The sequence below is a fragment of the Myotis daubentonii genome, chromosome 5, assembly GCF_963259705.1.
Source record: "Myotis daubentonii chromosome 5, mMyoDau2.1, whole genome shotgun sequence".
NCBI classification, from domain to species: domain Eukaryota; kingdom Metazoa; phylum Chordata; class Mammalia; order Chiroptera; family Vespertilionidae; genus Myotis; species Myotis daubentonii.
This window is the reverse complement of record NC_081844.1, coordinates 19,954,130-19,973,793: the sequence shown is the minus strand read 5'-3', so window position 1 is coordinate 19,973,793 and position 19,664 is coordinate 19,954,130. Positions and strand designations below refer to the sequence as shown.

General features: G+C 57.1%; 1 protein-coding gene across 3 annotated transcripts; it reads left to right on the top strand.

The window, feature by feature from the left end:
* Positions 1–1,020: 1,020 nt before the first annotated feature.
* NIBAN3 (niban apoptosis regulator 3) lies at positions 1,021–17,879 on the top strand. 3 transcript variants are annotated; one of them, XM_059696263.1, is made up of 15 exons: positions 1,022–1,484; positions 2,733–2,863; positions 5,821–5,946; positions 6,525–6,639; positions 8,206–8,271; positions 8,857–8,972; positions 9,053–9,157; positions 9,389–9,551; positions 10,729–10,919; positions 11,764–11,922; positions 13,100–13,216; positions 13,297–13,404; positions 14,179–14,290; positions 15,888–15,971; positions 17,460–17,879. In XM_059696263.1, the coding sequence occupies exons 1-15, from the start codon at positions 1,430–1,432 to the stop codon at positions 17,564–17,566; spliced, it is 1,755 nt and encodes a 584-aa protein (XP_059552246.1). In that variant the 5' UTR covers positions 1,022–1,429; the 3' UTR covers positions 17,567–17,879. The 3 variants fall into 3 exon arrangements, with proteins under 3 accessions (XP_059552247.1, XP_059552246.1, XP_059552245.1); XM_059696262.1 differs by having other exon boundaries at positions 1,023–1,484; positions 8,104–8,271; XM_059696264.1 differs by lacking the exon at positions 5,821–5,946 and having other exon boundaries at positions 1,021–1,484; positions 8,104–8,271.
* The last annotated feature ends 1,785 nt before the right edge of the window (positions 17,880–19,664 follow it).

Sequence of the window (19,664 nt, the reverse complement as noted above, 5' to 3'; positions counted from 1 at the left end):
GCCCAGCCGTGGGCTTGAGCAAGCTCAGGTGGCCATGACCCCTGGGGCGGAGTCCGGGGCAGGGTGGCTAGAGCAGAGGGGAAATGCTGAGAATGGCACGGGGACCTCACTGGGGGGCCCTTCCTGAGGCATCACCTCTCCGTGCCTCTCCCCATGACGGCAGCTGTCCCTGCACCAGACCAGCCTGTGGCTCCCTTTCACCTGGAGGGAAGCCCACCCTTCCTATTGGCCCATAAGCCCCTGGGTGGCCCTGAAACCCCCACCCTCCCCTCGCAACACCTGCTGCTCACTCTCCCTTTTCCGTCCCACCCACTCTGTGCTGTTCCCACCTTAGGGCCTTTGCATGCACCGTGCCCCCTGACCGTTCTCTGTCCTCCAGCTTTTCGCACTTTCTTCGGTCCCCCTACAGCATCTCCTCCCTGCCCCTAGCATTTCCTGTCCCCTCCTGTTCCATTTTTCTCCCTTCCTCTCACCACTATCTGACAGTTTTGTCAGTGTGCCTATGATGGCCATGGGGGCTGCTGGGGCAGCTGCAGGGAACTGTGTGGGGCTGGAGAGGGTCACTGAGAGATGAGCCGGGCTCTGCAGGGCCTGGCGGGAGGTGCTAGAGGTCATGGAATTTGGAGTGTGCTGCGCTGGGGGCTGGGCCCGAGAGTAAGGGCACCTTTAATAGACAAAGAATTGAATGGAGATGAGGTGATTAATTGGTGGGGCTAGGGATCCTGCTGGAGGTCAGGAAGTAGCCAGTAACTCCCTTAAATCTCCACACCTCCCATTCCCCCCTCATCTGGGACCCCACCGCTTGCTCCCTCAGTCTCAACACTGACTCCAGAGATCGGGGGTGGGGGGTGGGGGAGGCGGGCCAGCTCTCACTCCCCCGCCTAGGAACTCTAGGGGCTGGGCCAGGGTTGAATCCTCTCAGCATTGCCCTGCATGGAGCAGGCACGGCGGGGGGGGGGGGGGGGTGCGGGGGGAGCACCAGAGGGTGGGCACCAGAGGGGGATAGACACCCCATCCCTGCTCATCCTTCCTTTCCCCTCACACCAACAACTGGTTGCCTGATCCTGCCAGATACCTTCCCCGCATCCCTCCTCCAAAGCCAGGGGAATTGTCTCCCACCCCGTACCCACTCTCGGGGCTGCTGGGGCAGCCCCTACAGAAACCAGCAGCTCTGGAGGCCTTGGCCCCAGGGGAGTTGGGAGGACGCAGGTGCAGGGTTGGGTGGGGCAGGGGGCGGGCATCCTCACCCCCCAGCACACACAATGGGAGGGCCAAGCTCTGGCTTTTGACCCCAGACACTGGTCGCCATAGCATCCAGGATCCTCACAGGCTGCCCTGCTCCCAGAGTGCCCCTGAGCAGAGGAAGCTGGGGAGCCGGGGGCGGAGAGGGGTGTCTGCTTCACTCTAGGGCATCCCGGGACGGAGCAGGATGGGCGGGCGGCCTTCAAGCCCCCTGGACAAGAGGCAGCAGCAGCACCTGAGGGGTGAGTGAGGGTGGGGAGGGGTGGGGATGGGGAGGAGGGTTCAGGGTTGTCAGATACGCAGGATGCCCTATTAATGTGAATTCCAGATAAGCAATAAATAAACTTTTTTTTTAGTATAAGTATGCCCCAAATTTTGCATAAGGGCATAGTTATGCTAAAAAATAATTCCTTATTTACCTGAAATTCAAATTTAACTGGTGTCATGTACATTTTGGGGATAAATCTGGCAATCTGACTACGGGCATGGGTTTGGGGTGTGGGGCACGGGCCAGGTGGGAGCTGCCCTGGGCCCAGCCGGATCTGGGGGGATAATTCTTCCAGGGGGGCAGGGATCAACAGATCCCTCTGTGGACCCGGGGACTGGGTCACAGTCCTGTTTGAGACAAAGAGGCGTCAGTGCCCTTCATCCTCCGTGCGCAGGGCTGAGTATTTACTGTGCGCTGGGCATGGGAATATGATCTAGATCAGGACAGGCTAACTCACCATTAGACAAATGGATTCAGTCAGCTCTTCTGCAAGCGTCAGGTATATCTATAGCGGCTTAAGGCAGAGAGTTATTCCTCTCTCCCACAGAGGGGTACAGTGGCAGGCAGGCAGAGAAAAGTTAGATAACCCAGCTTCTCCCATCTCATGGTTCTGCCATGCATGGCTTCTGCGTCTGAGGCCACCTCACGGTACATAAAGGCTGTCGAAGCTCCAGCCGTTGGGCCCACGTTCCAGGCAGCAAGACAGACTGGATGTTTTACATACAGTCATGTGAGTGCATCTTAGGGAAACAGCCGGAAGAACTTTAACACCTGTGTGGCCACCTCTTAGATCAGGACACAGAATACTTCCATCACTCCAGAAAGTTCCTCTGTTCTGGGCTGAGGCTTTTGAAAGGTTTTGAAAAATTCTCTAGGTAAGGGGCGTGAAAAAGCTTCCAGGTGCAGTGGAACTGTTCATTATCTTGATCGTGGTTTCTGGGTGTGGACATGGGTGAAAGCTCATTCAATTCTGTGCTTTATTCACGTTTGTTGTGCATCAGTTATAAGTTAAGCTGGAGTTGCCTTAACTCCCCCATCCCATCCCCCAAGGATGGAAACAGACAGTGGGTGGTTAAGGGTGAATGGAACTTGGAGGATGTCTCGTGGGGTAACTTTGGGGTGTGGGGTGACGGCAGAAGCCCACCAGTTACTTCCATCCTGGCTTGCCTTCCCCTGGTAGGTGGCCTGATTCAGCCACCTCGCTGTTCCCTTGTCCCTGCAGACCAGGTGGAGGCCCTGCTGAGGGACTTCCTGCCTCAATACCGCGTACAGCTGGCCGCCTCTGTCCTGCAGCAGATTTCCCGGGAGCTGGTCCCCCAGGAGCCGGCTGGATGCCAACTGCTACACAGCAAAGTGGGTGCCACAAATGAGGGGGGAGAGCTGCTGAGCACACAAGACTGCGGAGGCCATTGGTTCAGCGGTGGGGGGCGGGGGGGTTCTCACACCTTTGTCCTTGCTGGTGCCACAACCTAGGATGCTATACACATTCACTAGCGTGTCCTGGGCTGGACGCTGGGGACACAGCAGAGACGGAGACATACCCCGTTCTGTTCTCTGGGGCTCACAGTCTGACTGGGGGGAAATGACCCCAAACAAGTGAACAGATCATGACACAGGGTAACTTCTGATAGGTGCTAGGAAATCAAGAGGAATGGCACAGTTGGGTGCGGGGAGTCGAGGTGCAGGGGACCCCTTTGAGCTGAGATATAAAGGATGAAAAGAAGCCAGATCTGGAGCCCAGAATGGGAAGGGCATTGTAGGCAGAAGGCACAGCTGGGGCAAAAGCCCTGAAGTTGGGAAAAGCTTGCCCTGAGTGCCACACTCAAGGACACAGCACAACCACTGGATGCCCATGTTTTTGCATGTGAGGTGACCTCTGTCTCATGCACTTTCCCTTCCTCCTTGTACTTCAGTTGCCACTTCTTCCAGGAAGCCTCCCTGGATTGCCTTTGCCCCCACCTCAGTCAGGCACCTCCCCTGAGACCCCCATCCCAGCAAAGCCCCAGGTCACACATTAGTCACCTCCATGGTCTGCTCTGCAAGGGAGGAGCCAGCATAGTCTCCTCTTTCCCTCACACCCACTCCTCATACCCACATGGTACCTGCATATAGTCGGGGTGCAGGAATAGTTTGTGGATGGAACAAAGGAGCCTGGAGCTGTCTGGTTCCAGCTCCATATGTCTGCTGAGCTGGCAGTGGCACCCAGGTCTTCCATGTGCCTGACACAACATACTCAATCCTTACCAGCCCCAGAGATGGGTCTTTGACCAGCAAGGAAACCAAGGCACAGAAAGGCAAAGGGATCTGCCTGAGGTCATACTAGTACCGCCAGCAAGAGGCAGAGGCATAATTTGAACTCGGAGCTCATATTTCTTACTGACATTGGGTTCCCTGCCCCATCAGGGCACTGGGTTTTCCCACCTCAGTCAGGTGCCTCTTCTCCCAGCTGTGCCTGCCCTGGGTGGGGCTCCCTGGCACTGTGGACACAGAGCACCCTCCCAACCAGAGCTCTCCCTGTCCCTCTTGGGGTATCATGGGGCCCGGGTGTCACTCCCCCCTGCACCTTACACCACCTGCTGGTTTCAGTCACGTGGCCAGGGCCCAGCTGACATTGGGTTTCGGGCAGTGTGGAGGGGCTTCCCCTTGCTTCAGTTTGAGCATTTTATATAATATTCATTTACTTACTTACTTACATATTTTAATCCTCACCCAAGGATATTTTTCCATTGATTTTTAGAGAGTGGAAGAGAGAGGGAAAGACAGAGAGAAACATCAATGTGAGAGAAACACATCAATTGGTTGCCTCTTGCACATGCCCTGACCAGAGCCTGGCCAGGAAGGAGCCTGCAACCGAGGTACATGCCCTTGACCGGAATCGAACCTGGGACCCTTTGGTCTGTGGGCCAACGCTCTATCCACTGAGCACCAGCTAGGGCAATACTTATTTTATATGTTTGTATTTTATATATCACTAGAGGCCCGGTGCACGAAATTCATGCACTCAGGGGGGTCCCTTAGCCCAGCCTGCGCCCTCTCACAACCTGTTGGAGTCCTTGGGGGATGTCCGACTGATGACTCCTGCCACCGCCGCTGTGCTCACCAGCCATGAGCCCACAGGGGGCGCGCACTGACCACCAGGGAGCAGCTCCAGTGTTGAGCGTCTGCCCCCTGGTGGTCAGTGCGTGTCATAGCGACAAGTCATTCCTCTGTTCGGTCGATTTGCATATTAGCCTTTTATTACATAGGGTTTCTATAATAGCATTTTAACAATATTTTATGAAAATGTTTAGAACTGGGAAAAGGTATGGAGACTCATTAAAAACATACTGAGTTCCTATCACCCCAGCAAAGAATCAAAATATCACAGTTGCAGTTAATTGATTCATCCTATATTTATTGAGCACCAGCTAGGCACCAGACACTGCTCTGGGACCCAGTGATGACACAAAACACACAATGCAGGTGTCAGGTAGTAGGGAGAGTGACAAAGGAAATGAAACAGAGGACAGAGAAAGTGTCCCCCTGAGGGCAGGGTCTGCGGACAGAGGCCGGCCTTTTCTCATATAGTTGCACTACACCTGCCCCAGGACCCCGCAACTCCACTTGTATTGCTTAGTTAATGCTGTGTGACAATATACTGCAAGTCAGTAGCTTAAAGCAACACACACTTCTCTCACAGTTGCTGTGAGTCAGGGATCTAGAGGCAGCTTCTCTGAGTCCTTCCTTTCAGGGTGTCTCACAGGTTGCAATTGAGATATTGGCCAGGGCTGGGATCTCATCCGAGGCTCAAGTGAGGAAGGGTCCACCGCCAGATGAGTGGCGATGACAAGAATGCCTGTCTCAGGGCTGTGTGATACAACTAATAAGATACATCAGTCTTGCCCTAGCTGGTTTGGCTCAGTGGATAGAGTGTCGGCCTGTGGACTGAAGGGTCCCAGGTTCAATTCCGGTCAAGGGCACATGCCTGGGTTGCAGGCTCAATCCCCAGTAGGGGGCATGCAGGAAGCAGCTAATCAATGATTTTCTCTCATTGATGTTTCGCTCTCCCTCTCTCTCTCCCTCTCCCTTCCTCTCTGAAACCAATAAAAATATATTTTAAAAAAGATAAATTAAAAACAAAAAGGATATATCAGTTCTTATTTGGAAGGGCCACAAATAAGTGCATGCTCTGAGCATGCCTGGTAAAGACAGGAGTGCCACCTGGCACCCAAGTGCCCTATGCTTAGTGCCACCTGTGGGAGCTGTCCTGATGGTCTGGACCCCGGGGCACTGGGCAGGGCCCCTGACATCTGAGAGCCCCTCCTCCACAGAAGCTCCCCCGAGTCCGTGAGCACCGCGGGCCCCTGACCCAGCTGCGGGGCCACCCACCCCAGTGGCAGCCCATCTTCTGTGTCCTGCGTGGGAATGGCCACCTGGAGTGGTTCAGCCACAGGGAGGTGAGTGAGTGGCTTGTGTCCCTTTGGCCTCCAGATTCTCCATCCCGCCCTCCCCAGAGTGGGCTCAGGGTCCGGCTACCAGCATAGCCCCTCTCCTCTCTTCAATCATCTAGCCTGAATCGAGGGCCCCTGTGTCCCTGGCCTGGGCCGGGCGACCATCTCCTGTTGTGCCAGGTGGATGGACTGAGGCCAGGGACCGGGGTAGGGGCTCACTCATGGTCGTCAGCAGAGCCGAGGTTGAAGCCATGTTAGGCTGCGTGCGTCAGGCCCACGCCCTGCTTCCCGGCTGGGGCATTCACTCAGGTCCCTTGATGCCCTGGGAGGCAGTTTCCACCTTATGAGACGGGTGATGCTGGCCCACGAAGCACGGGGCTGTCTGACTCGGTGAGACAACCCCACCCAGCCCAGCGCGCAGTGGAGGCTGCAGGGCTTCTGTGGAGGAGGAGGGGGGAGGTGGAGGCAGGGAGGGAGCTGGGGATTTCCCCATCTAACCCCAGACCTTCCCTGGGTCCTGCACTGAGACGTGGAAGCCACAGGTTAGACCCGTCCCAACGCGGTTCTTTGGACACTTTTCGTAGGAATATGAAAATGGGGGCCGTCCTCTGGGCTCCGCGGCCCTGACAGGGTACACAGTCCTGACTTCCCAGCGCGAGTATCTCCACCTGTTGGACACTCTCTGCCCAGACTCCTCAGGTAAGGCCCGGGGACCCCAAAAGCAGGTGTCTCTACTTCAGTGCTGTTGACCCCGGGGCCCCGTCAGTGGGGCTGCCCTGAGCATGGCAGGGTGTTGAACAGAATCCCTGTCTCCACCCACTAGATGCCAGTAGCAGCCCCCCCCCCCAAGTGCAACCACCAAATGCGTCTCTAGACATGGCCACGTGTCCCTGGCGGGCAGCGTTGTTTCTGGATAAGAAGCCCAACTCTAGAAAGAGAAACACCATTCTCATCAGCGAGAGAGGCTGGTCACGGGACCAGAACCAAAGTAGCAGAGCAGTGAAAACAAGCCCTGCAGCAGCGAGTCTGTGGGGAGATGGGCACTGGTGTGTGTGGGGGGGAGGTGCTGGGTGATGGTGCAGTCTAGCGTTTCCAGGAGGTTCTCCCTTCCTCCCTCTCTTCTTCCATTCTCTCTTCTCCTCCTCCCCACCCTCCCCTCTCTCTCTTTCTCTAACTTCCTCCCTCTTTCCCTCCCTCCTTTTCTCCTTCCATTGCCCCTTCTCCTCCTCTCCCTCCCCTGGCCTCCTCTCTTTCTCAATCTCTCCCTCCTTTTCTTCCTCTCTCCCTCCCTCCCAGGACACACTGTGCAGGAACAGGGAAAGGCGCAGCACAGCTGGGCTGGATGCATCTGAGGGCTTGCGTTATCTCATGAATATCAGGCCGCCCCATCACTAGCTACCTCATTCCACAGATGCATGCATGAGGCCGAGACCTGTCGTACATCAGTAAGGCTCAGAGCTAGAACTGCGTCACTGACTTCACTGAGGAGCTATCTTGCCAGCCACTGATGCAAATGCAGCAACAAGGACAGGCTGCAGGCACGTTGAGGACGGTGCGAACATTGGGATCCACCCACATACCCCTTTGTGTCACCCTTCGCTACTTTGCTTCTGGCCCAGTGACCAACCTCTTGCCCAGCAAAATGAATGTGTTTCCCTGCAGTCTGTATATACTACTCTGGACATCAGGACAAAACACTGAGGATTTTAGGAGGCCTCAAATAGATTAAACAGGATGAAATCCACCCACTGTGTCCTCCCAACCATTCTAGGTCATTGATAACACCTTCGAACCCATTTTACAGGATCGGAGAGATGAAAAACGGTGCCCTACGCACGGAAAATGGTTTGGCCAAGTTTGAGCCTGGGCATGGCATGAGCAGGGCTCAGCTCACAGGCCAACTAGGATAGGTTGTTGGTGGCTGCCCAGGCCACCGTGTTGAGGAGGACGCAGAGGCTGGGAGACAGTGCTGGGATGAATTGCTCAAGCCGGGGCACATCCTCCCTGGAGACTGAGCTGGAATAGGGACACTGCAGCTGTAGCAGGGATTACACGCATATTGAGCACCTCCTCGAAGTGTTTCATGGTTACTTTCTCCTGGTGAACGAATGATTGTAGAGCAAAGGCATGAATGCAGCTGTGCCCTCCTCTGCCTCCTTTCAGGAGACCACACGCAGGAGGAGCCTGACCCCCTCCTGGAAACGCCCGTGAGCTTCCCCCTGTTCCTGCAGCACCCCTTCCGAAGGCACCTCTGTTTCTCTGCAGCCACAGCGGAGGCCCAGCGCGCGTGGAGGCTGGCCCTGCAGGGTGGCATCCGGCTCCGTGGCACAGGTGGGCCCCGGGGAAGGTCAGGCAGGGGTGGGGCCTCGGGTCTGGGGTTAGCCGGCTCTGCCCCTGTTGGCTGTGGGACCCACTCCCAGTCTCAGTTTCCTTATCTATAAAATGGGTTGTGGGGGGAGACAGACAGGATAGGGCTGTGACAGGGACACTGCCTGGTGGGAGCTTGGGGGGGGGGCGATCAGGGAGGGCTTCTGAGAGGAGGGGATGCCCAAGCTGAGGTCCAAAAAAGGGGAGGGGCCAACCAGCGATACAGGGAACAGGACCAACACAAATAAGTGGGCAGGCTGTTGGCAGAACGAATGAACCCGAATGGAGAGGCAGGGAGACGCAGTGCAGCCTGGCTGTGGCTGCCGCAGGGGTGCCCTTCCCACGTTGTGTAAAGGCTCCTGATGGGCTGGCGAGGTCTTGGGCAGCGTGTTCCCCGCGAGGGCCAAGGTCTGGAGGTGGGTGAGACCGGGTGTTCGGGACCTGGCAGGGAGGACGAGGGCTCCCGTCCTCTTGGGGAGCAGGGGAGCCAGGCAGAGCGAGAGCAGGGGAGGGTGGATGGGCACTCAGGAGCCTCCCCCCTCGCCCCAGTCCTACAGCGAAGCCAGGCCCCCGCCGCCCGTGCCTTCCTGGAGGCCGTACGGCTCTACCGGCAGCACCGAGGCCACTTTGGCCACGACGACATGACGCTGGGCTCGGACGCGGAGGTCAGTGCCGTGCAAGGCCCCACCCGGACCCCCAGAAGCCCCCTCGGCCTTCAGCGGAGCCCAGGTCCCCTCTCCTGCAGGTGCTGACCGCAGTGCTGGTGCGGGAGCTGCTGCCGGCGCTGCGAGCCCAGACCCAGCCGGGCTTGCGCGGGGCCGGCCGAGCCAGGGCCTGGGCCTGGACCGAGGTGCGCGCAGGGTCGCGGAGGTGCCGCAGGGACACGCGGGCGGGGGGAGGGGTGCGGCGGGCGGGGGGGGGAACACTGCGGAGGGGGTGGGAGCCGACCCGGGCACCCAGCTTCGCCTCTTCGGGCTGTCGCCTAAACTCGCCGTCTCTCTCCGCGTGTTTGTCTCTATCCGTCCCTCTGTCCCTCCATCCTGCGCTCCGGGCCGTGGGATCCCTGGGCTGATCCCCGCAGCTCCTGGATGCGGTTCACGCCGCTGTCCTGGCCGGGGCCTCCGCAGGGCTCCGCGCCTTCCAGCCCGAAAAAGACGAGTTGCTCGCGGCCCTGGAGAGGACGATCCGCCCCGACGTGGACCAGCTGATGGGGCTGCGGGGGCGCGTGGCAGGGAAGCTGCGGAGTGAGCCTGGGGGACGGGGCGGGGCCGGGCGGGGCGGGGCCGGGCGGGGCGGGGCCGGGAGCCGGAGAGAAAGAAGGGACCCAGGTGGGTGTAAGGGTCGGGGCCGGGAGGGGCGGGGCCGGGAGCCGGAGAGAAAGAAGGGACCCAGGTGGTCGTAAGGGGCGGGGCCTGGGGAACAGGGCGGGGCCTGGAGGGGCGGGCGGGGCCGGGAACCTGAGAGAAAGAAGGGACCCAGGTGGGTGTAAGGGGCGGGGCCTGGCGGGGCGGGGCCGGGAGCCTGAGAGAAAGAAGGGGACCAGGTGGGTGTAGGGGCGGGGCCTGGGGAACAGGGCGGGGCCTGGAGGGGCGGGCGGGGCCGGGAACCTGAGAGAAAGAAGGGACCCAGGTGGGTGTAAGGGGCGGGGCCTGGGGAATAGGGCGGGGCCTGGAAGGGCAGGCGGGGCCGGGAACCTGAGAGAAAGAAGGGACCCAGGTGGGTGTAGGGGCGGGGCCTGGGGAACAGGGCGGGGCCTGGAGGGGCGGGCGGGGCCGGGAACCTGAGAGAAAGAAGGGACCCAGGTGGGTGTAAGGGGCGGGGCCTGGCGGGGCGGGGCCGGGAGCCTGAGAGAAAGAAGGGACCCAGGTGGGTGTAAGGGGCGGGGCCTTGTGGGGCGGGGCGGGGCCTGGGGGACGGGGCGGGGCGGGGCCTGGAGTCCGGGAGCTGAAGACGCGCAGGGGCGGGGCTGGAGGGTGGGAGGGCGTGGCACGACAGGCGGGGACTAAGCAGGAGGATGGGCGTGGCCCTGCGGCTGTGCCTGGACCGGGGCGGGGTCAGGAGGAGGGCGGGCCGGGGGAAAGGGGTCCGGCCAGGGATGGAGCGGGCGCATCTAGTGGAGAGGACCGGAGGCCCTGGCGGTGGCACGTCTGAGCCGGGTTGCTCAGCCAGATGGCGGAGGGGCGCCCACTGGGCTCAGGTACAACGTGAGCCGGGCTGGCATCCGGACTCGGTCTTCCCGGCATCGCTTCTGAGCCGACCCCACCGCACTCGAAGCGAAGCCTCGTTTCTCAGGAAAATGGGGCGGAGCGGGTGCTCAGTCCGCGTTCCGCCCACCTCACCCTGCGGAGCTTCGGGTCTCCCAGGACTCCACTTGCGGAGCACGTGGCGAGGGAGACCCAGGCCAGTGCCTTCCGCCCTCAGCCGAAGTCCAGGGCGCCCTGGAGTGCTGCCTGCGCAGAAGGGTGGACGCACAGCTGCCCCGGGTCATGCAGACCCTGCTGGACATGGTGGAAGCAGCACTGGCGGCCGTGCAGACCCTCCTAGCCCAGGGCATGGACCGCCTGGGCCGCCACCTGCGTGGGAATCCCTCGGGCGCCCGGCTGCGGAAAGAGGTGGGCTCTAGCGGGTGAGGGCTGTTAACCTCATAGAAGAGCTTGCATCTTTCTTGTTTGACAACCTTTTCTTTTTAAAAACCTCGAAACAACTTTTTTCTAGGCTATTTTTTTTTTTTTTTACTTATTATGGACAACCATGCTATGGTTATCAGCACACACACTGTTTAAAATGTGGGGGAAGGGGTAAGATGGTGAGAATAGCACGTAATAATGTCAGTTTGGAGTCACCTTCCCCACAAACTCTCCCTCCTGCCATTCCTCTGTTTAGCCAGAGCCCTCCCTGTCCCCAGAGAATTCTGCTCCATGCAGGTCAGCTCAGTTCTTCTAATATTAAATGAGCACCTACTATGCACCTTCCACTCATTACGCATCCACTCCCTAATCACCTCCATCCGGAACTGTCCCTGGCCCCTCTCTGCATCTGCAGCTGCCTGAGCCTCCCTCATCACGGAGGCAGTTACACACCATTGTGGTTGATTGTCTCCAGTCTATCGCCCCAAACTTTCCTGTGTGTTCCCAGGGGTGTTGGATGACTCCACTCATGCAGGCCTAGGGCTCAGCCCCGAGAGGCCACCAGATGGTGGGCATAGGTGCCACAAGGACTGAGTGTGCCCACTTCCCCTCAGTCCTGCTGGCACTGCATATTACCAGCAGGTCTTACCGTTGTATGCCCATCACACCACACCTTACTGTTGCTTTTATTGTGCATTTTTGTGGTGATAGCCAAGGTAAGATGTGTTCCCATTTGTGCTTGTCCTTCGCTGCATCGGCTGTGAGGCCCTGGGCCCTGCTTTTCCATCAGCTGATGGTGTTCTCTCGCCTGCCTGCCGCTGGAGCACAGGTTTACTCCTTTGGGGAGATGCCGTGGGATCCGGAGCTGATGCAGGCTTGCTACCGCGAGGCTGAGCGGGGCCGGGGCCGCCTGGAGCAGCTGGTGGTGCCCTTTGGCTTCCTCGGAGCACGAAGTCTGGTGTTTGGGGCCCAGGATCTCGCACAACAGGTGAGGCCAAGGCAGCTGCCTTCACTGAGCAGGCGTCGATTGTGTGCTGGGGAGATCGTGGTGACCGAGACAGACCTGGCCTCCCTCGCTGGGCTCCCGGCGTCATGTAGACATGAACCATGACCAGGCCGTGAGCACGGGATGGACAGGGCTGTGGTGCGGATGCACGAGGTGCTGTGTGAGCCCCAAGGACATGCTTGGTCAGTCTCAAGGGTTGGGAGGACTTCCAGGAGAGGACTTCCAAGCGGGGGCAGGAGTGGGAGGAGTGGGGGTGGGGCGTGTCCTGGGTAAAGGGATCCGTGTGTGTAAGCGCTGGGAAGCGAGAAAGCTTGTCTGCCTTTGGGGGAATTAAACAACTTAGAGACATTGGGTTGTAGGTTTCCAGGGAGGGCAGAAAGGTGGGAGATGTGCCAGTGGGGAGGGTGGGCAAATGGGTCAGGGCCCTCTGTATGGGGTTAAGAGGCTGGGCTCTGTCCCAAGGGCAATGGGGAGCCACAGCAGGGGAGGGGCGTGACCAAATTTAAAGTTCAGAAGCCACACCTGCCTTGGGAAGCATGGGCTGTGGGGGCAGGAGGGGCGGAGGCCTCCACTAGTTGGGTGCTATTGGTGAGGAGCAGCAGGTGTGTTTTGAAGGCCAAGGGGCCGGGACCTGCTAAAAGACATGGTAAGTGAAGGAGACAGGGATTGAGAAGACCCAGTGGTGCCCGCACAGTTGTTCAGTCTGCATACTGCTCAGGAGCACTCCACCGATGAGGCGGAATCCAGCCCGCCCGCTGCTCCCCAGGCTGGGCGCCCGGCACCGTTCTCCCGCGGGCAGGCTGCTTTCTCCCAGTTGGCACGTAGGCCCCCACCGACTGGGCGATCCCTGGCTCCTGAGAGGAGGTGCTATTTTTTTTTAAATGTTTTTCTTGACTTTAGAGAGAGGGGAAAGGAGAGGGAGAGAGAGATAGAAACATCAATGATGAGAGAATCATTGACCCGATGCCTCCTGCACGCCCCCTATTGGGGATGGCGCCCAGGCATGTGCCCTGACTGGGAGTTGAACCGTGACCTCCTGGTTCATAGGTCGACGCTCACCCACTGAGCCACACTGGCCAGGCAGGAGGTGTTGTTTCTTGAGGCTGGTAAGGCCAGAGAGTGAATTACCCGGGAGTCATCCCAGTTCCTCCCTCCACAGCTCATGGCCGACGCCGTGGCCACCTTCCTGCAGCTGGCTGACCAGTGTCTGACCAGTGCCCTGGACTGCAACCAGGCTGCTCAGCAGCTGGAGAAAGTCAGGGGGCGCGTGCTGAAGGTGAGGTCTGCGGGGAGGGCCTGGACGTGGGCCTGGGTGCCCCGATGGCCACTGGACTGGCCACTGTGTGTGTCGTGCAGAAGTTCCAGTCGGACAGTGGCTCAGCGCGGAGGAGGTTCGTCCGCGGGTGGCAGCTCTGCATCTTTTTGCCCTTCGTGCTGAGCCAGCTGGAGCCGCGCTGCAAAGCGGTGAGCGAGGGGGGGGCATGCAGGCAGGGGAGGGGCGTGACCAAGCATCTGTATCTCTCTACGAAGTGCTCGCTCCCGCACAGAGCCACTGTGACAATTAGAGACTTTTGTTCCCTGAGCTCTGGGGCTCCACGCGGCTCTCACAAAGGCCCTCTGCTTCTCCCATGACAGTGCTCAATATCGGTCACTTGAGAGCTGGGGTGAGGGCACATGCATCACATACTAGCAGGTGACACAGGTTTCAGAGAAGGGAGGAGCAGAGGGGGAGTGTGTGTGGGGGGGCTATGGGCATGGAGGCTCTCCCTGAGAAGATGACACTGGAGAGGGAGTGAGCTGAAGGCATGAGCCATGTCCCAGGGAAGGGCATTCCAGGCAGAGGGCACAGCATGTGCAAAACCCCTGAGGTAGGCCTGGGCTAGCATGTTAGGGAACAGTGAGGCGGTGGGAAAGGGCTGAGGGGAGAGGTCACAGGGGCCTGGCCACACAGGGCTTACGGGCACCAGGCAGGGCTTGGTTTCAGGTGCCAACCGGCTCCCCTAGAGGAAGTGGCTGTGGGGGTCCTAGAAGAGACATCTGTGCTATTCCTGTTGAGGTGGGAGGTGCTTGTTTTATCTCCCACGGCAACCCGAGGGAGTACAGGTCACGGAGTCCATTTTAAAGACGAGGAAAACGAGGTTCAAGGCCACCCAGGTACCTAGGCCAGGGTCAGAGCGGGAGCTGGCACCTGCAAAGTGCCCACCCCTGCAGCCCAGCCCCTCCCCACCTCCATTCCAGGAGCTGCTTGAGTTGGAAGGGGACGTTCTTGCTGTGGGCAGCCCCGCCCTGACCATCGAGGGCATCTATGAGGATGTCATCCGGGGGGTCCTGCAGCAGAGGATCGACGGAGGTGAGCCTCCCCCTGTGGCTCGGGGGAGCCTGGTGACCCCTGAGCCCAGTTACCTCATTTCCTGTGAACACTAGCCTTGTGACTGTGGGTCCAGCCCAGGACAGAGGTGGACAAGTGTGGAGGGGCAGTGATAGCAGCTCCCTGGGTGAGGGCATTGGAACGAAGCTCTCAGGGGTGTGTAGGACTTCTAGGATGAGGGGAAGGAGGCAAAATTAAAAAACTGCAGGTAGACATTCACATTTAGTCATTAACAATCACCGCCTGTGTTTTGCTGCTGGCACTGAGCCCCCAGGAGTTCTTGGACGTGGGCTCGGCCTCCCAGGATCTCCTGCCCTGGGAGGCTCCAGAGGCTCCAGAACTGTCTCTTCTCCCTCCTGCCTGGTCTGTTCACTCAGGACCCAATGTCTGTGCTGCTGAGGCGCGTGCAGTAACTTGGGGCTGAGCAGCATGTAATGGCGACTCAGGGCATCCACGCGGCCCTCACCGAGGGAGGGGAAGAGAGACAACAGGTGGAGAGGAGGCTGGAGGCTGCCGAGGCAGACATGCAGGGGCTTGAATGACAGGCAACAGGGAGTCATGGAGGGGGTGTGAGCAGAGGATGACAGTGGCCAGGCTGAAAATGAGGGAGGAGGCTGAGGGCTCGGCCCTGGGAACAAATGATGGGCCCAAGCAGAGGCAGCTACCAAGAGGACGGAGCCCAGTGATGAGGATGAGGCAGGAGCAGAGGTGCCAGCATTGCTGGCCTGGGTGTCGCCGAGTACACAGGAGAGCCCGCCACCTGCGAATGGAGTGTAGGGAACGGGGAGGCACCCCTGAGAGCCTGTATTTGAAGGACAGGAAGAGGAAGAAGGGACGCAGAGCAGCTTGATAGGCGACAGCAGAGTTTTGGGAGCAGGAAGTAAGGGTGAGGATGTGGGCTCCATCTGTGGGGAGCTGAACAAAAAACCCTGAGTTCTTTTTTCTTTTTTTTAAAATATATTTTATTGATTTTTTTTTTTTTTTTTTTTTTTTTTTTACAGAGAGGAAGGGAGAGGGATAGAGAGTTAGAAACATCGATGAGAGAGAAACATCGATCAGCTGCCTCCTGCACACTCCCTACTGGGGATGTGCCCGCAACCAAGGTACATGCCCTTGACCGGACTCGAACCTGGGACCCTTGAGTCCGCAAGCCGACGCTCTATCCACTGAGCCAAACCGGTTAGGGCAAAAAACCCCGAGTTTTTAAATAGGGGACACTTTAAATGAAAAAAGGCTATTCTCTTGATTGGGGGAGGGGATCCCAAAACAGGTAACACCTCCATTCCCAGAGGTTTTCCATGTCCTTAGGGGGTTTGATCCTTAATGGATTTGCTTGGAATGCAGTGTTTTGAGCTGGAGCTGGTACCATCTGGCTCAGTGAAGATGTCGGGGATCAGCTAGCAATGTCTGCCTTGGGCACAGGCAGGGAGAGAGGCTCAGATAAGCCATTTGTTTAAAGTTCTTGGTTGAGCCCTTTCCTCCATCCTTTGCCCTTTTGTGGCTTCTTTGGGGGAATGACGGAAGCCCTTTGATGCCCAGGCTTCTCCAGGTGGGTCCAGGGAGTTATCTGTTGTTTCAGAGCTGAAAAAGGCCCTCGGTGCCAGCAACGTATCCTGTACTCTGGACAGCTGCTCGGAGGACCCATGGGACCAGGCGGGAGCAGGTGAGGACCTCACAGGTTCTTGGGCCAGGCCAGTGAATTGATGGGATGTGGGAGTGGGGACGTTACAGGGTGTATGGGATCGTTGAAAGTGTAGGTTCCTGGATGGAACGGCATCCACCTGTCTCCTGATGTGGCTGGTCTGGCCAAGCTCATGGAGAACAAGAGCAGTGGGGAGACACGGAGTGTGCTGGAGCCACACAGGGACCCTCTTAGCCCAGGCTCTGCCATGAATCTGTGTCCCATCTCATCTGGCCAAAACTCGGCGGGGCCTCTCCCAGCAGCTGCTAATTCCCAACACGGAAAGGCAAGGTTGTGGTGGTGGGAGCCTTGGGCTCACCCTGAGCAAGGGCCCTGCAAGATGGGAGCAGGGATTCGAGAGTGGCTCACAGCTCCCTGGGGAACTGCTGTTACGAGAGCTTTGGGAACCCACCCGGCTAAACTGCATCCATGTTCTTCCCCATGGGAACTCTGAGATAATAGATGTGTGTTGTTTTCAGCTGCTAACTTTAGGGGTCATTTGTTATGCAGCTATAGCCAACTAACATGGATCTAGGGCCGTATCCCTTAGCCCAGCGGTTCTCAACCTGTGGGTCGCAACCCCTTTGGCGGTCGAACGACCCTTTCACAGGGGTCGCCTCAGACCATCCTGCATATCAGATATTTACATGACGATTCATTACAGTAGCAACATGACAGTTATGAAGTAGCAACGAAAAGAATTTTATGGTTGGGTCACAACATGAGGAACTGTATTTAAAGGGCCAGAAGGTTGGGAACCACTGCCTTAGCCAGTCGCCGCAGATAAACTGATGCATATTCACACACACTGGGATGAACAGGAGATTAAACAAAGACTTCTTACCAAGACTTCAGGGTGTCAGAATGCTTTGTGATTTGCAATTGGCACTGAGTTTGTAGGGGAGCTCCTTAATCTATTTGAGCAGAATCTAAGTGGTGATGGGTTTTGCTTCTAGTCGTTCCCTCTAACAGGTACCACCACAGGGGATGGCCTCCTATGTACTTTTCAGCAAGTGCAGGTGTTTGTGGGTAAACCCCTCGATGTGAAACCTCATGGTTTAGAGCATGGGTGCTTGCCATTCCAGTGGTGGTCTTCAGAGCTCTCCCCATCAGTGTGGTCCCATCTGGCTGTTGCCCCTCACCTGTGTGCAGGTGGCCGCTTACCCGACAGGCTGCACAGGCTGTCGGCTGACTTGAAATTTCTCATACCTTCTGGGTGGAAAATGGACTATTGGCTTCATTTGAATGAACACATCTTCTTGGAGAGGAAATTAAACATCTTTTCATGTGTTTCGGAACCGTTTTTAGCTCTTCTGTGGAGCCCTGTTCCTCTCCTTGGCTCACTTTTGTTCTAGGTGCTTATAAATTAAATTGTTCTTGCGAATATCCAGTTTACTGAGCATTTATTACGTGCCAGGCATTTGATGTGTCCAATTTTTTGGCATCCTTGTGACACGTTCCATTTTACAGATGAGGAAACTGAGGCTCAGAGAGGGACTTGCCCCAAGCAGCCAGGCTCCCGCACTGAGGCCCAGCCGCTCTGCCCGCTGCTGCCTCCAAGGACGTTCCGGAGCTGATCTGCCCACAGCCATCTTCGTGCCAGCAGAGAAATGTCTCCCAGTGGGAATTCCGGGTCAAACGAACCAAGCCAAGGCTCTCACAACCAGCTCACCTCCGCCTCACTCCTCTTCTGAAGGGCCGCGCCTTCTCACATCTCCACCAGCGGAATTTGTGCATGTTCTCCAGATCCTTTCCAAATATTAGGAATTTTCATCAAAGAAAAAAATGTCAACTTGATGGGCACACACATTTCATTTTTTAATTTTGAATTTCTCTGATGACTGAAATGAATCTAAAAATGTTTATTGGCCATTTATATGTTTGTGGGTTGTTTAACATTGAATTGTCTTTTCATGGATTTCCATACCCCCCCCCCCGCCCCTCCCCAGAGTTTATCTTTTTCATATGCATCCCTGGTGACTCTGTATATTAATGGTATTAACACTTTGCATCCAGATTACAGATATTTTTTTTCTCAGCTTGCTGTGGGCCTTTTGGGTTTGCTTACACCGTTCCCAAATTTAACTCGGTAACAAGTTTCTCAGCGGAGAGAACTTAGACGGACTTCCCTCTGTTGCCAGAAAAGTCATCTGTGCACTTGAGCTTGGCAGCTTCCCCGCATCACAAGCCTTCCAGCTGCTTCCGGAGCCGGTTCCTGAGGGACTTCCCCAGTGTTCTTCTCCTCTCGGCTTTCAGGGGGGCCTGCACAGCCCACAGCCATGGCTTCCTCCCATTCTGTCCTGGAGATTTGAGCCTTCCCCAAAGAATAAGATTTCCCTCTCGTTTCCGGATGTCCCCCTCCACCACCATCTTCTGAGATGCATTTGTGCCTCACAGCCCCGTCCTGTCCAGCTGGCTGCGTTTTACCCAGGATGTCGACGTCATTCTGGGAAAATCGCAGCAACAAGACCTTGCCACCCCGCCCACTTCGAGATAACCGCTGTGTGCCCCGGGGTCTGAATCCTCCCGGTCTTCTCTCGGTGTGTCAGGACAGGAGGCACCTGTCGCCCTGTTCTTCTTGCTTAATACGAAAGACCTTTTGCTGCCAGGCCCCTTTCCTCCACTCAGAGTCAAACCACGTAACCAGAAAAGGCTGGGCTGCGTTTCTAAAAGATTCAGCCCCAAACTTGACTTGTGCAGATAATTACTGTAAAAAAAAAAAAAATCAGAAAACAGGCGCAGAGTAAAGTAATTAGAGGAAGGGCATGGACAGGGGAAGAGCCTGAAGAGGAGGAGGGGCGAGTGTCACCTGACTCCATAGGACGTGCTGGGAGGTTTGGGGCTCCCCCGCACCCCAAGCTCCCATCTTGCATGCCAACGAGGACACACAACCCCGTCCCTGAATTTTACCTAGCAACCGTAACCCTCTGCCATGCACATTAATAAATATACATCTGAGCATCATGCTTTTTTTAAAAAAAAATATGTTCTTTCAATATTGTCTACTCTTTTATTTTTTTAAGATATATTTTTATTGATTTCAGATAGGAAGGAGGAGAGAGATAGAAACATCAATGATGAGAGGGAATCCTGCATGCCCCCTACTGGGGACCGAGCCCCCAACCCGAGCATGTGCCCTTGACCAGAATTGAACCTGGGGCCCTTTAGTCCGCAGGCCGCAGGCCGCTGCTCTATCCACTGAGCCAAACCAGCCAGGACCTGAGCATCATTCGTAACATTTAATCTTTAAGAATAACCCCAACACAATCAGTTAGAAAATACACCCAGAATTGGAAGTCTCCTGGTAACATTTCCATGGAAAAGCCATCCTGCCTCTGGCTCAGCACGTGAAAGCATCACGTGGCTCCTCTTTACGCCAGCCCTGCGGGGTCAGCAGAACCCTGGTTTACAGTGGACACAGGAAGGTGGACACAGGAAGGCTCACACAGCAGCCCATGCAGGGCGGCTGGGGACACCAGGGTCCACGCGCTTAATACCCAATAAGCCTGGAGGGCACCCCAGCGAGGCGGGGGCCCAGGATGATAAAACCTGCGTTGCAGCCAGGGACACGGAGGGTCAGATCTTCCGGTCCTAATTACCCAGGTCCGCCTGGTACCGCCCAGGGATTGTACGAATAAAAGTTGGGTGGGCCCTGGGAGTTTGCTCAGTGGTTAG